Source organism: Salvia miltiorrhiza, chromosome 2, assembly GCF_028751815.1.
Source record: "Salvia miltiorrhiza cultivar Shanhuang (shh) chromosome 2, IMPLAD_Smil_shh, whole genome shotgun sequence".
Classification (NCBI taxonomy): domain Eukaryota; kingdom Viridiplantae; phylum Streptophyta; class Magnoliopsida; order Lamiales; family Lamiaceae; genus Salvia; species Salvia miltiorrhiza.
The window spans coordinates 53,929,664-53,945,785 of record NC_080388.1 but is presented as its reverse complement, the minus strand read 5'-3'; the positions used below and the strand labels follow the sequence as shown (position 1 = coordinate 53,945,785).

Sequence of the window (16,122 nt, the reverse complement as noted above, 5' to 3'; positions counted from 1 at the left end):
TTTATTGCTGCAAATATCTTTGCAAAGATATGCTTTCTCTTCAAAGTCGTTGTTGCATTAAATGCAACATTACCTTTCCACAAGCATGGTAAGAAAATGTTGGCTTGTGGATGCGACATGAAGTGGAAATCTCAACAGTATCGATATCATATAAAACGAAACCTAATTAAGAATGATAATTGATTATAATGACCGTCATTAATATTTATCAGATATACGAATGGAATTTAAAAAAGAAAAAGTAAAAATCCACCTGATAAAATTGACAATTAAAATCTAAGAAAAATATAAACCGTATTCGAGTGTAATAGATTCTAATTAACAATTATAAAGTTAAAATAAAACACAATAGGCTAAAATTTAATGGAAAAAAAAATCAAGGTGGTGGCACAGTGTAAGTGTAACCCCTAAAAGTGGGATAGATGAATAACTACAAAATCATGATCAAACCAAAAGACAAAATCAAGCTGCAGCTTATAGTTCAGGCTTTCAAGAAAGCTAGCTCTTGAACTCCAAGCATCAGTTTCAGTTTAAATAAATCCATTCAAAAACCAAAAGAGAGTAGCAAGATAACATTCAAGCGATCTGATGCATGATGCCCCAAATAATCTCATTGCTTCATTTCATCACATTATAATACAACCCATCCGCGACCAGATCGTCTCACTCGCCTTCTCCTTGCTTTGGTTCTCAGCATTCTTGAACTTCTCTTCGAGCTTCTTGCTCAACTCCTCAGCTCTCTCTAGACGCTCTTTCATCTCAATCATCTCCTCTTTTGATTTAGTTTGAGCTGCCTGCGCCTTCAACTCTACCTCCAACCGAGCAACCCTCTCCTCGGCCAACTGCTTCTCCAGCCTCATAATGCACTCCCCCAGCCTCAACTCAACCTTCAATAAAATATCATTTCACATTTAGATTGATATCACAACGAGCATGAAGAATCATTGACATGTCTTGGGATAAAATCAAACATTAATTACCATCTTAATGAGTTGCTCAAACTGCTCTTCATACTTTATATGGAACTTCTTTCCCTCGTGAGATTTCTCCGAGCATGTGACTTCACTAGTTTGATCAATCAGATCCATTTCACTCATCTGTAAGCACAAGTAACAGCATACATATATGATATAACTGAATACATTATTTTGTTAGAAAAACAAACAAGTTAAGCGCGTGCTCACTCACATTCAGTGCCTCGAATAGATAGTTCACGTATGATTTCCCACCATTGTTCTTCACCACAGCCTCCACAAGGGAGAGAAGTTCCTTCCTTTGCCTAGATATCTTGTCTTCATCTTTTGTCATATTGTCAAATACAACAGCTCTCTTCCCACACATTGCCATAATATCCTGAATCAATATAATATATAGCAAAAGCAGGAAAAATTTAGCAGATTTCTTTAAACAAATAAACATTTATCACAACAAAGAACATAAACAGTCGCTATGATTTGCATGATATTGCCCAGAAACGGGATAAAAGTTGAATGTAGATATCATGAACTGACAAAATCTACTGAGAAAGCTTTTGAAGAAACTACCATAAACAACAAAGAGCATAAACATATATCACAATAAGGAACATAAACAGTCGGCTATGATTTGCAGGATATTGCACACAAACGGGATAAACTACCGTCAATAGCTGAGGACAATTAGGGCCCCAAAAATCCTCCAAACACTGATTATCTTCTAGTAAATCACCATGAGCAAAAACAACAATCATATAGTCAGCAATCTCGTGACCAAAGATTTGGCACAAGCTCGCAAAAGCCGACGCCTCTTCTTCAGAAAAACGGTTTCCTATCGAAAGGACTAGAAGAACTCCATGAATTCCATCCTTCGCCATTTTAATGCATTGAGCAATCTCTGTAGCCAACAGACGAGGCTCGACAGAAGAATCAAATAGCCCTGCGAAATAGAAGATTTGAGGGAGAAAAAAAAAAAAAAAAAAAAACAGAAATGAAATCCAGCTGCACACGAACCTGGGGTGTCGATGACATTGATAATTTGTCCGTTGCTTAACGTAGCGGTCTCCAGCTGGCATGTGGAGGTAACGCCGGCTAAGCTGCGCTTTGATTCGAACACCCGGCGGCCGATGATGGTGTTGCCGGTTGCGCTTTTCCCGTTGCCTGCTTTTCCGACTAAAACTAGGGTTTTAGCGCCGGCACCTCCGCAACACGATGTGAAACGCATTGTGTGAATAGTTGGGAGGGAAAGGAATTCAGAAGCTGATGGATGAAGTCGGAACTTGTAGAGAGATGATTATGAGTTGTAAAATGTGCGGGGGATTTGGGTTTAGCACTTTAGCACATTCCCTACCAATTTGGAACAGTTTCCAATCTTTTGATTCTTTCTACTATCTCTCTCTTCTTAATACTCCCTCCGTCCCTGAAATGGCTTCCTCTTTGGAGACGGCACGTGTTTTAATAAAAAGTTGTAAAGTGTATTGATAGTAGAGAAAAGAGATATAATTATTATTGGAAGTTGTGAAAAGTGTTATAATTAGTATTGGGAGTGGTGAAAAGTGAAAAGTAAGAATAAATAAAGTATTATTAGTGGTGGGGTAGGTTTCCAAAAATGGAAAGAAAGAAAAAGGAAGTTATTTGGGGGACGTCCCAAAATGGAAAAAGAGGAAGTTATTTTAGGGACGGAGGGAGTATGTTTGAAACTTTGAAATTCAGATAATGATCAAGGAGATATGATTTGCAAAATTTTAGCTCATGAATTAAATATATAAAAATATTAGTAAATTAAATATTTGATAAATTAATATATATATATATATATATATATATATATATATAGTTGGTCTTGCATGCGACCGATTACTTTTAATAAGCATAGATATGCATTTGTTCGCACAAATCTATACTTATGTAGTAGTATAAGTTCTCATGAATAAAAATACACTTATTGTGAATAAATGTAATACTTTAGAAATATTACATTTCATTGTAACAATAATTACTTTTTGTTACGACAATGATTACTTGACTAAATAATTAAGAATATAAGTATTAATGAGTGAAAATAACTAAAAGTATAAGTTTTTATGAATAAAAGTAAACATTATTGTGAAGATATGTAAACTTTCAAACCGATAGCATACTATGCACCCCATTATTTGCCATATATATATATATATATATATATATATATATATATATATATAGGGGAAGGCTAAAATAAGAACGCTTCTTAAAATATAAATTAGGAACCATTTTCAGCCCTTAGATCATCAAGATCTACGGTTGATTCATCACCTTGTTGGATAAATTCATGGTCCTGAGTTAGAATCCCAAAGGTAGCAAAAAATTATTTTTCGCAATTCATGCCTTTATACAGTTTATTCATGCGTGTTATACATAAAATTCATGCATTTTTGTTGGTTCGTAATTCTTAAAATAAGGGTGGTTTATTGAATAACCGCCCCCTATATATATATATATATATTTTATATATATATATATATATATATATATATATATATATATATTGTAATGACCCGACTTTTTATTAAGGATTATATACTTTTAATTACTGATTTAAGGATTGATTATGGTAATTAGAGTTCAGCATCCATTTATAAAATACGAACTTATATGAATTTGATAATTTATATATGTGATGATTTATTTTTTTATTTTCAATAGATGATGCACTCAAAATATATTTTGAGTCCATTAATTTATTGTGGAGAATTTAACACTGAAGTGTTAAATATGAATCTTTTATCGATTGTTTACTTAAGCCCATGAGTAATTTAATTTATGTTAGAAGCAAGCTCAAATGGATTTTATGCTTCAATAAGAATTAGGCTTATATGTCTTAATGTATTTAAATGAGTTTGGAACCATATAATTAATATATTAATCTCTTAGATATTTTATTACATATATAATTCTAAGCATGCTGAATCCTAAGCATGCTGAAGAATTTTGAGCGCATGCTGAAGAAATTCTTCAGTCTTACATACCAGCTGAAGTGTTCATACTTGTCAGCTGAAAATTCCACGATCCTCATCCATCCAAACCACCCCATTTTTCTTTAAAACCACAGCCACTTTCACCATTCTCACACCACCATTTTCAACTACTGCAGCCCAATTTCACAGCCAATTTTAAGGTAATGCAACAAAGAAATTTCTGCATCTTTCCATTCTCTTCCCAAATTGATTTCTAATTTTTGTGATATACAATATCTGCAGAGACTATTATCCACCTACTCAAGGTATCATCACCCTCAGGGAACCACCAATTCATACCAATTCATACGGCTGTTCTGATATTTCACAACATGTTTACATATGCACATATGAACTGAAATTTATAGACTAGTTCAGTTTCAAGAAAAGAATTTCAGATTTCAATAAGCATTTACAGTATTTGATTTCTGCTCAAAATCCTATGCTATTTTGTGAACTAAATTGTGGCTTGAACCTACTGTGTGTGTGAGTCGAAATCAGAGGGAGGCGGCAGCCGCGGTGGCTCGTCGCCGGCGACGGAGCGGCGGCGGTGAACCTGCCGTTGTCTCCGATCTGCCAAGAAAGGGAAAGAGGAGTTTCAGTTTTTAATTTAAAATAAAATGAGAATAGGGAGATCCGGGGCTTACCTTTGTGAGACGGTGCTCGGCTCCTCACAGCGAATCCGACGACGAACGGCAGCGATGGAGGACGAAGAGACGGCGGCCTGGCTTGGACTCCGGCAGAGAGGGCGCATGCCCTGTTCCGATCTAGAGATCTAGAAACCGAGAGAGAGAATCAGGGCGGGCAGGCGGCGGCCGTGCTCTTCCACGGCCAGGCGATGGCCGTGAACATCCGTGGCGTTGAACGGCGGCGGCGGATCTGCCATGGAGGAGAGGCGGAGGCGACGGAGCGGCGGCGTGGTTGCGCTTGCTGTGCCTTTCCAGCGGCCGAGATTGAGCGAGAGAGATAGAGGAGAAGAGGGGGGAAGAGTTCAGGGAGAGAGGAGGAGAGGCCGCGCCGCTCGCCGGCGGCGACGGCGCCGTTGAACGGCAGCGGCGGCGGCAGAACGATAGAGAGCAGAGAGAGTCGGGAGAGAGAGAGGTCCGAGAGTTAGAGAGAGAGAGAGAGAAGCTTGTGTGTTTTGGTGTGTTATGTGTGTGTTTGAGTGTATTTAGTGTGTGTGTATATTTAGGTTAGGATTTGGGCCGGGTATGGGCCGATTTTTTTTAATTGTTTGGGCCGATTTAATTAAACTCTTGGGCCGATTTAATTAAACTCTTGGGCCGATTTAATTAAATTGTTTGGGCCGATTTAATTAAATTGTTGGGCCGATTTTATTAAATTGTTTGGGCCTTATTCAAAGAAAAACATGATAGACTTAATTTATCTAATTAATTTGGGCTTATATCTATTTAAATTATTTGAGCTCTTAATAATTAATTTAAATTGAGCTTGATTAATTTAATTATATATTGACCTTTAAATTAATTATTTAAATGGAGTTCTTTATTTCAAGTATTTATAAATGGATTATAAAATGAAATATTTCGAGTTAAACTCTCATTTAAATTAATTCTTTTCAAATGACTTATTAATATGGATTATTTGAAAATGATTAAACGATTTTAAAAAAATAAGAAAGCATGATCTATGATGATATAATTTATCTATGTAATATTATAGGATTTGTTTTTAAATGACGGAATATTTGACTTGATGGCATAAATAGAACGAGTTATGATTAATGCGCATGTTGATGTTCGAATAAATAGTTTCGAACCTAAATGATAGTTATGTGATAATGTTTGAGTTTAAGGTTTTGACGAGATAAGATTAATTCTTTCCAGTCCACATTAATTATTACTTGGACTCCTATTATTTATTAATAATGGGTCTCGAATTTATATTACTTGGGCTCCTACGATTTAATTGATTAAGTCCAATGAAATTTATTTTTTTAACCCAATAAGAATTATTATTTTAGGCTTCTTTATTAATCCTAATTATTTTTAATTAGTGATTAATATTAAAATTTACTAATTTTTTTAGGGTGATGATGGGCTCACTTATTGGGCTTCATGATTTTATTATCTTGGGCCTCATTTGTTGGGCTCTAGAAATTAATTGATGTTGGGCCTAATATTATTAATGCACTGGGTTTCGAATTTATTCTTTTGGGCTCGAATTAATTTCCTTTTGGGCCTTGATTATTTTATTTTAATTGGGTCTTCATAATTATTCTATTAATTTTAATTAGAGAAGATTTTAAGACTTACTAATTATTAATTAGTAAGTGAATTAGATTATTTTAAGATGAGTAGATTATTAATGATTAATAATCCGACCTCATAAGACGAGCTTTAATTCCTTAAATAGGATTAGCATCTCATAATTTAATTAAAGGAATATGAGTCATGCATAATCATTTCACGCATCCTCATTTATTGAGATTTTTCGAGAATTAGAATCTTATTTTATTTTCTCGGATTAAAGGTCAAGCACCAGAGTTAGAGCTAAACCGTGAGTCTGCTATTCAGGTAGGCTTTCTACGTATAAACTAAAATTATATATTAGAATTGTTAAGACTTTATGCTTATGAATTTAAATGATATTGTCAATGCCTAAATGCTTTATGTTTTATTATTAATTACCTATCTGATGATAATCGAATTCGGATTCTGGATGGGACCGCAAATCCCTTCGGAATTAGTGTACACCTTGTGATCGTGAGTCATCTAGCGGGTTGGCCGATCATAGTGTCCGTAGAGGGAGGCCTCCCTCTCGGCACGAGTTACTGATATGGTGATTAATGATATAAAATACCTGCGCGGGTTATTGATGAAAGAAATGATATTATGTTTGGTAAATACGAGTCTTTAAAGGAAAACACTCGTATCTTACTACTGTTGAAAGGCTTGACAATAAAATATTATGCATGTATGTAAATTTCGGCAAGTGTCCACTAAGTACTTTTGTACTTAGCCCTGCATGTATTTTTAAATGTGCAGGTTGAGCGGTGATCGAGGATGTAGTGTGCAAGCGGAGCTTTGTCAAACTAGGATGATTACCTCAGAGTAGAGTATATGTCTTCATACATATACTCAAATTGTTATTCCGCTGCGAACACTGATTTTACTAAAGACATTATGTTATCTTGTCAAAACAATATGTATTATTTAATAATATACATGCATCTCACAATTCCTTTTTTACAGATATACTATAATTGATGAAATTCCAACATTACCTTCTCAATCAACCGTTCAAACTGCTCTCCACCCACCTTCTTCTCACTACATTTTTTTTGCCTAGATTCATTGATCTGATGCTTCTGTAAACACACACACACGCACAAAACATAGTTCATATATTCATACAGAAGCTTTATTTTGTATATATAGAGTGAAGTAATATTGTAAAAAAAAAAAAAATAGCCATTAAAATAAAATAAAATAATCAAATTTACAATATTACCCTCGTTATATTAAAAAAATACAACCACAAAATTCCTTGATTATGAATTGATACAATTTTGCATACATTTTATAACCAAAAGGTTTTTTATTTGCGAACTGAATTGATCATATTCAACGTAAAATTCACAACCAATTTACGATATTTATTCACAAGCACGAAACTTTTTGGTCATGAATAAAGACTAATTCACGTAATGTTAATGGCAAAAAAGTACATCAGTTTGTTTTATTTTTTTACTTTGTGACTACATTTTATCTTGGCAATAGCAAAACAGATACTTTAATATATATACACGATAGTTTATTCCAACGAAATAATGTTGAAATTCAGTCACCTTGAGTTGCTGGAAAAGATCGTTGGTGTATGGTTTAGCAGCATTGTGAGATACAACACTCTCCACAAGAGAGAGAAGTTCCTCCCTCTGTTTCCTTATCTTCACTTTATCTTCTGTCATATTATTAAACACAGCAGTTCTGTTCCCACACATTGCCAGAGTTTTCTGTAAAAGCATGCATCAAGAATTCATTTCTTTGAACAAACATATATCATGACAAAGAGACTGCACTAAATCATTTGCAGGATATGACATAGAAACGGGATTAATTAAATACCGTCAACTGCTCAGGGCAATTACTACCCAAGTAACGATCCAGAGTCAGATTGTTTCTCAGAAGATCACCGTGAGCAAACACCACAATCATATAATCAGCAATTTTCCCACCAAAGATTTCGCACAAACTCTCAAATGTCGAGCCTTCTTCCTCCGTAAAACGGCTGCCTAGAGTTAAAACTAGAAGAACTGCGTGGATTCCATCCTTGGCCAGATTAATGCAATTCGCAATCTCTTTAGCCATCACATTAGGTTCCACAGAAGGATCAAATAAACCTGCCAAAATTTGATCTTGAGCTGGAGAATGAAATTGAATAAAAGAAAACAAAAAAAAAATAAGATGATTGAGTAGAAAATGAACCGGGAGTGTCTACGACGTTGAGAATTCGGCCATCGTCTAAGACAGTGGTCTCGAGTTTGCAAGTGGCGGTTACGCCGCCTAGGCTAAGCATAGAATCGAACACCTCGCGGCCAATGAGGCTGTTCCCGGTGGCGCTTTTGCCGTTACCCATCTTACCTACTAAAACGATGGTTCTAGCGTCGGCGGCGCCGCCGCGAACCTCCTCGTAGTCGCTATACGATGAACCACCAGCCATTGCGACAATCGGGTCAAGGAATTAGGAAACAGAGGAAAAATTGATCTTCTCCGTGAAGGGATGAACTGCAGAGACGCTTTGGTTTCAAGCATTTGTGGGGATATGGATTTTATTGCTGCTACACGAGTGGCTTTCCACATTCCGAGACGAATTGGAACAGTTTTCCAACTTTTGATACGAGTGAGCTTCTCTATCTATGTTCGATTTCAGATGATGGAGATACGAAGAGACGAAGATTCACTCTTCTATATCTATTTCAAATTTCAATAATGTTATGGACAAAATATGTGTTAATAGGCAAAAATACTCACTTCCTTAAATTTTTTTTGTAAAAATGCCCTAGATTATCATACAAAGCATTATATGCCCTAAGTATGTGAAGTACCTATTTTACCATTTGATGTTGATTGGTGTGCTTGGTTTTTTGTGTAAGTCTTACACATTTGACCGATTTGACAGCTATCAGTCATAAAAGTCAACGATTTGACAGCTATCAATCAAAAGTACATATGACCGATGGGTGGCTAGATCATGTGTCCGCCCGACCGGACACATAATTTCACCGGGCGGACACATTATTTTATCGGTCGGACACATGATCTGGCGGACACATAATTTCACCGGGCGGACACATCTTTTTATCGGCCGGACACATGATCTGCCACCCAAATCATGTGTCCGACCGATAAAATTATGTGTCCGCCCGGGCGGACACATGATCTAGCCACCCATCGTTCATATGTATTCTTGACTGATAGTTGTCAAATCGTTGACTTTTATGATTGATAGCTGTCAAATTGGTCAAATGTGTAAGACTTTCACAGAAAACCAAGCAAACCCATCAAATCAAAGAGTATTTAAAGAATAGGGCATAAAATGCTTTGTATAATAAGAGAGAGCATTTTTACAAAAAAAAGATAAGGAAGTGGGCACTTTAAATTTTTACTCACAAAATATTGCTATTTGGATAAGGGTTAATTATAGTTTACAAATTGAACTTTCAACAAAAATTTTGATTTTATTTGGTTTATTTTATTTTTTACATAACATAAATTTCTAGAAATAATTTAATTATAACCATATCTGTACCAAAAGTATATTACTACCCATTCTTTATCGTAATTACAGCTAAAATAATGATAGGTAACACATCGCCATCGGACCACCGATATAGTTGGAATGACATCAAAAAATTAGTGCAACGTACCAACTTTCACACGCGATTCAGACTTCACCGGTGATCCGATGACAATGAGCTACCTATCGTTGAAAATCTCATTTAGTATAGAATATATTAGGATTTGATTTTGAGGCAATCTGTCGTCGTTTCATATGTAATTTCGATAAAGAAGAGAGAATGTCATAATTTTGATGTTATTGTGACTATAATTAAGCAATTTCTCAAAGTTCGGACTATATAAAAAATAAATAAAAATTGAGGCTATAAACTGAAAGTTAAGGGTATATAAACTATAATTATCCATTTGGATAAAATATGTTAGGATAAAATATAATTAAATATTTTAAAAATAAATTTATTTAAATTTTTGATTCAAAATAAAAACAAATTAATTAATGTTATTGTTTTCTCTATGTTGTAGTTTTTTTTTTATAATTTTTTAACAACCTTTTAAATTTTTCTTATCTTAAAATTACAAAAACTATAAAAAGTATAATAATAATTGAAAAAAAAATTACAAAAAAGTACAATGTGGAGAAAATAATAAAATTAACTAAAATCTTTTTAAACATTGAACCAAATTCTTAAAATAAATTAAGTTCTTAAAGTATTTAACCTTTTTTTTGTCCGGATAAATTTTGTCCATATAGCACTACTCTATTTTTAAAGTACAAAAACTAAAAAATATAATAATAATTAAGTTTTTAAAAAAAAGTGCAATGTGGAAATAACAATAAAATTAACTAAATTCTTTCTTAATTTTAACAAAAAATTCAATTTTTAAAAGTGTTTAACCTATTTTTTGTCCGGATAAATTATGTTACTCCCTCCATCACAGTAATAATATCCCATTACTTTTGGCACAAAAATTAAAAAGTGTGTAATAATAGAGACCTAAATTTTTAAGCATAATTAAAAAAAATTATACTTACCTAAAGTGAGTTGGTTTGGTGGAGATTGTTTAAGGATAATAGATACCCATTACATTAATAAAGTGAGTTGGTTTGGTGAAGATTGGTTAAGCATAATTTAGAATACAATTACACATTTTAACTCAAAATTCACCTTTTTTTTTTACATAATTTAAATTTTTTATACCCAAAATAAATTTATTTATTGCATGTAATTAAAAAATGTCAAATTTCAGTTGAGTGAGAACAAGTAAAACAATAGGAGAGAAAAGAGAAATCATTGCTGTAACAAATAGATTGATAAAAGAATAATCGAACACATTTAAATTTATAAATATAATAATTGATTATTTATCTTAATATAATCATACATTACAATGTTATAACATTACAAATTTATATGCATGTCAATAAATATTTGGACACCCTTAAAATTTATGTATTCACGCACACATGTCCAAATTCGATTAAAATGTGATTTTACTGCTCATTTTTTCCTGAACCCAACAATTTTTTTTTTTATTGTCATGAGTTTATTAGCATCATAACAATTATTATTTTTATTTTTATAATTATTATATTTTAATATTTACTATTTCTATTATAATTAACATGCACAAATCATTTAATAGCATCACAATTAGAATTATATGTAAATATTTATAAAAATACATATATAAATATTAATCGATTTATGTTTTTCTACGTTTTTATTAATTGATTGATTAATAATTAATGTTAATTAGAATATGCCATTAATAATTATAATTTATAATTGAGAAAATATAAAATGGAGAATAATTACAACTGCTAAAGAATGAAGAAATTTTGAAATAATAAAAATTAAGAGTGATACACACTACAAAATAACTCACAATTAAAGACGGAATTAACGACGGAAACGGATCCGTAGTTAAAAATGCGGCTTTAGTGACGGATTAATGACGGAATTTAATTCCGTCGTTAACTGAAGTATTTTAATTTAAAGTTAATTTTATTTTTATTATTTTCGTCGTTAATCCGTCATTAATTAATATTTTAATTTAGAAATAAATTATTTTTATTATTTTCGTCGTAAATCTGTCATTAATTAATATTTTAATTTAAATTTTATTAATTTTTACTCCCTCCGTCCCATGAAACATGACACACTTCTTTTCGACACGAGAATTAAGAAATTGCTATTTTGTGTGTTAAGTGTCGTAGGTGAAAAAATGAAAATGTAAATAAAGGGTAAATTTTTTGTCATTTTTAGAAACGTGTCATGTTTCGTGGGACAGACCAAAAAGGAGATTGTGTCATGCTTCGTGGGACGGATGGAGTATTATTCCCGTCGTTAATCCTTCGTTAATTAATATTTTTTTATAAAATTTAAAATATATAATTATTTTTATAATAATTTTTAATTTAAATAATATATATTTTTATTATTTCCGTCGTTAATTACATATTCATATATTTTTTAAAAAAATACTTTTTATTTTTCTATTTATTTTAAAAATAAATTTATTTTTATTTTTGTTTTTTTTTTCTTATTTTTTTAGTATTTTTTAATTTTAAAAAGATTTTTTGTAATTTAATAATATTAATTTTTTTTGTTTATTTTCAAATTTTTAATTGATTTGAAATCGATCATTAGGAAAATTAACAAGTTTTAGTTATACATGTCGACATATTTTAAGATTATGCATAAATAAAATTGTATATTGAAAGTGAATTTAAATGAATTTATAGGTACTATTTATAACAATTGTATGCCTTTTCTACATTGGTAATTACTTGAAAGAAACTTTAAAGTTAAACGTGCTTGTACTAGCGCACTATCAAGATAGGTGACTCACAAATTGAAATAAGAAAACTATTCTTTTTATTTAACTTACATCGCTTCGTTCCTTACAAATTGAAATAAGAAAACAATCACAATCCTTCTTTCTAGTTCTAGCGCAAAACGATTTTGTGTCATGTAATTTTTTTAGACATGTAAATTTACAAAAAACAATTTTGAATACCCTTGTGTTACTTTATGATTACATCAACTTTATATTACTCCATCTTGAATACATCAATGTTTCAGAGCCAAAAAAGTAAAAAAAATAGATTTGAGATTTAAAATACTCCCTCCGTCCGCCAAGATTATGTAAAAATTACTATATTTGGCGTCCGCCAAGATTATGTCACTTTCCTTTTATGGCAATGGTCCCACCATCATCTTTAATATTTTATCCTTACTAACACTCTTTATTTACAAAAAACCCACTCAAAATTCAATCTCAACCACACATCTCATAAAGTGGTGGGACCCTTTCTCCACTACATCAAAATCATCACCAATTTTATTAAATCCCGTGCCCAAACAATTTTACATAATTTTGGCGGACGGAGGTAGTAATATTTTAACTATAATAAACCATAATCAACAATTGCAAAATCAAGTAAAAACACAAATTTAAACCATAAAATTGAAAATAAAAATGAACAAAACACTAGAAATGAAAGGAAAAAAAAAAGGTGGTAGACGAGGAGGAGGTAGAAAGTGAGACGAGAGTAATCCGGAAAGGGAAATACACATTTGGAAAAATGAAACCAAACCAAAACCCTAATTAGTGAAGTTTATGCATGAGTTTCAGTTGAATCAAGATCACATATTTCATCACATAATGGCACAAAACTGCTTATGATTGAGCTTCTCCTGAAGCTCCTTGCTCAACTCATCAGCTCTGTTCAAACGTTGTTTCAACTCGAGCACCTCGTGTTCCGCCTTCGCCTGCGCTTCCAGCACCTTCAATTCTGCCGCAGCTCGAGCAGCTCTCTCCTCCGCCAACATATTTTCCAGATTCGCAATACTCTCCTTCAACCTCACCTCAACCTTCAATCAATCAGCCAACATTCACATATGCATCTCACAATTTTTTCAGAATATACTTCTTGGGATAAAAGTCACATTACCATCTCAACAAACCGATCAAACTGCTCCCCACCCGGCTTCTCCTCACTAGATTTCCCTTGTGTAGCTTCATCAATCTCATCTTTCTGCATAAACATAACCACCAACATCTACTTATACACACGCGCGCGCGCGAATTAAAGTTTAATTACTCCAATATACAATTCACTCACCTTGAGCTGTTGGAAAAGATCGTTGGTGTATGGTTTACCACCATTATCAGCTACAACGTTCTCTACAAGAGAGAGAAGTTCCTCCCTCTGTTTCCTTATCTTCACTTCATCTTCTGTCATATTATTGAACACAGCAGTTCTATTCCCACACATTGCCAGTGTTTTCTGTAAAAGCATTAAGAATTCCAAGAATTCATTTCTTTGAACAAACATGCATGTAATATGTTTGGGTTAGTCTCGTCTAAATCATTTGCAGGATATTGTATAGAAACGGGATTAAATACCGTCAATTGGTTAGGGCAATTACTAGCCAAGAAACGATCTAGAGTCAGATTCTTTCTTAGAAGATCACCGTGAGAAAACACCACAATCATATAATCAGCAATTTTTCCTCCAAATATTTGGCGCAAACTCTCAAATGCCGAGGCTTCTTCCTCCGAGAAACGGCTGCCTAGAGATAAAACTAGAAGAACTGCGTGGATTCCATCCTTTGCCAGATTAATGCAATTCGCAATCTCCTTAGCCATCACATTAGGTTCCACAGAAGAGTCAAATAAACCTGCCAAAATTTGATCTTGAGGTGGAGAACGATATTGAATGAAAGAAAAAAAAAAAAAAAAAAAGAGAGATGATTGAGCAGAAAATGAACCGGGAGTGTCTACGACGTTGAGAATTCGACCGTCGTCTAAGACGGTGGTCTCGAGTTTGCAAGTGGCGGTTACGCCGCCTAAGCTAAGCATAGAATCGAACACCTCGCGGCCAATGAGGCTGTTCCCGGTGGCGCTTTTGCCGTTGCCCATCTTACCTACTAAAACGATGGTTCTAGCGTCGGCGCGGCCGCAAACCTTCTCGTAGTCGCCAAACAACGAACTAGCCATGGCGTAAATCGGGTGAAGGAATTCGGAAGCAGGTGAAAATTTTGAGCTTCTCTGTGAGTGGAGAGCTGCAGAGACGCATTAAATTTATGGAGATGTATACGAGTGGTCTTCCACATTCCGAGAGGATTTGGAACAGTTTCCAACTTTTGATATGAGTGACCTTCTCTCTCTATCACTATGTTCGATTTGAGATGACGATGATGATACCAAGAGACGAAGAGTTTTTATTCAAAAGTTCAACTTGTTTTCTTCCGTATAGTCATCATATCATATCATATCATATCATAAAGAAAGATGTCCCCTTGGGATGGTCTAGTGGTGGGGGTGGTTGTCTGTTGTCCAAGAGGTCACAGTTTCGAGTACTCTCGGCCACAATAACTATTAGATGGGGTGTGTGTGGTTTGTATTATTTATAATATAATTTCATCAAAAAAAATAAAAAAAAAGAAACAAGGCGTGGATTAATTGGTAAACGAAAAAGTAAAGAGCATCTACTAGGCTGCTAATCTACATAAAACCTAATTAATTTAGGGGTAATTACCCCATTAATTTACTAATGACCGTCAACGAAAACGAAGAATTAGAAGGATTGAAAAAATTAAATAAGAAAAAAAACGATTGAAGCAAAAAGGAAAAATGGAAAAGAAAAGAACGACCATAAAAAGAAGCACGAAAAGAAAAAAATAGAAAAATAATGCAGCCAAAAAATGAAAAATAAAATAAAAATATAATTAATTTTTTGAAAACCGTCGAAATTTAAACCTCGTGACGGAGGACTCGAATCTAAAATCTCAGGTCTGGCACATTAAATTCTTACTGATAAATCAACACACGTATACTGATATAAACTAAAAAGAAACAAGAGAATAGAGAATAGAATATGAATTGAGTATATTCAATATGAGGGCCACATACTTCTATTTATATAAGTAGGATGCTAAGATTTTAGGGTAGATTTCTTGGTCAACACACATAAGATATATCTATAAGATATATTTACAACACTTCCCCTTGATTGACAAATCCCTAAACAAAAATATTGTCTCATTAAAACCTTGCTAGAAAATCCAACTGGACAAAACCTAATCGAAAGAAAAGGAGTACAACTACTTCCTTTGAACTTGAGATCATCGAAGATCTTTGAGTTGGTGCATGCCGATCTCGTGTACCAACTTTCTGAATGTCGATGTTGATAATGCATTTTGTTTCATGGATTGTAATGATTTCAGAATGATTTGAGGATGTTGCAGTCAAGGTTTGCTTCACAGACTTCCATGATATAGCAGTTCCACCGTATGTGAAAACGTATCCAGTTTGTGACTTAGCTTCATGTGGATCGGATAAAAATCCTGCATCTGAACACTCCGCTAGAGTATTATCAGA

General features: G+C 33.4%; 3 protein-coding genes and 1 long non-coding RNA gene across 4 annotated transcripts; all 4 read right to left on the bottom strand.

Moving 5' to 3' along the window:
• Positions 1-480: 480 nt before the first annotated feature.
• Positions 481-2,314, bottom strand: LOC131010254 (immune-associated nucleotide-binding protein 9-like). Its single transcript, XM_057937689.1, has 5 exons — positions 1,989-2,314; positions 1,640-1,914; positions 1,189-1,353; positions 981-1,097; positions 481-887 (listed from the first exon to the last, which is right to left on the bottom strand). Exons 1-5 carry the CDS (start codon positions 2,197-2,199, stop codon positions 627-629), a joined length of 1,029 nt encoding a protein of 342 aa, XP_057793672.1. The 5' UTR covers positions 2,200-2,314; the 3' UTR covers positions 481-626.
• A 2,007-nt stretch (positions 2,315-4,321) lies between these two features.
• Positions 4,322-4,963, bottom strand: LOC131010253 (uncharacterized). Its single transcript, XR_009096518.1, has 2 exons — positions 4,618-4,963; positions 4,322-4,543 (listed from the first exon to the last, which is right to left on the bottom strand). It is a non-coding gene; the product is annotated as an uncharacterized LOC131010253 (long non-coding RNA).
• Positions 4,964-7,148: 2,185 nt separating this feature from the next.
• Positions 7,149-8,907, bottom strand: LOC131010252 (immune-associated nucleotide-binding protein 9-like). The gene is made up of 4 exons (XM_057937688.1): positions 8,419-8,907; positions 8,059-8,333; positions 7,782-7,946; positions 7,149-7,301 (listed from the first exon to the last, which is right to left on the bottom strand). Exons 1-4 carry the CDS (start codon positions 8,651-8,653, stop codon positions 7,191-7,193), a joined length of 786 nt encoding a protein of 261 aa, XP_057793671.1. The 5' UTR covers positions 8,654-8,907; the 3' UTR covers positions 7,149-7,190.
• A 4,327-nt stretch (positions 8,908-13,234) lies between these two features.
• Positions 13,235-15,008, bottom strand: LOC131010249 (immune-associated nucleotide-binding protein 9-like). The gene is made up of 5 exons (XM_057937687.1): positions 14,511-15,008; positions 14,146-14,420; positions 13,862-14,026; positions 13,691-13,774; positions 13,235-13,610 (listed from the first exon to the last, which is right to left on the bottom strand). The coding sequence occupies exons 1-5, from the start codon at positions 14,737-14,739 to the stop codon at positions 13,395-13,397; spliced, it is 969 nt and encodes a 322-aa protein (XP_057793670.1). The 5' UTR covers positions 14,740-15,008; the 3' UTR covers positions 13,235-13,394.
• Between the last annotated feature and the right edge of the window lie 1,114 nt (positions 15,009-16,122).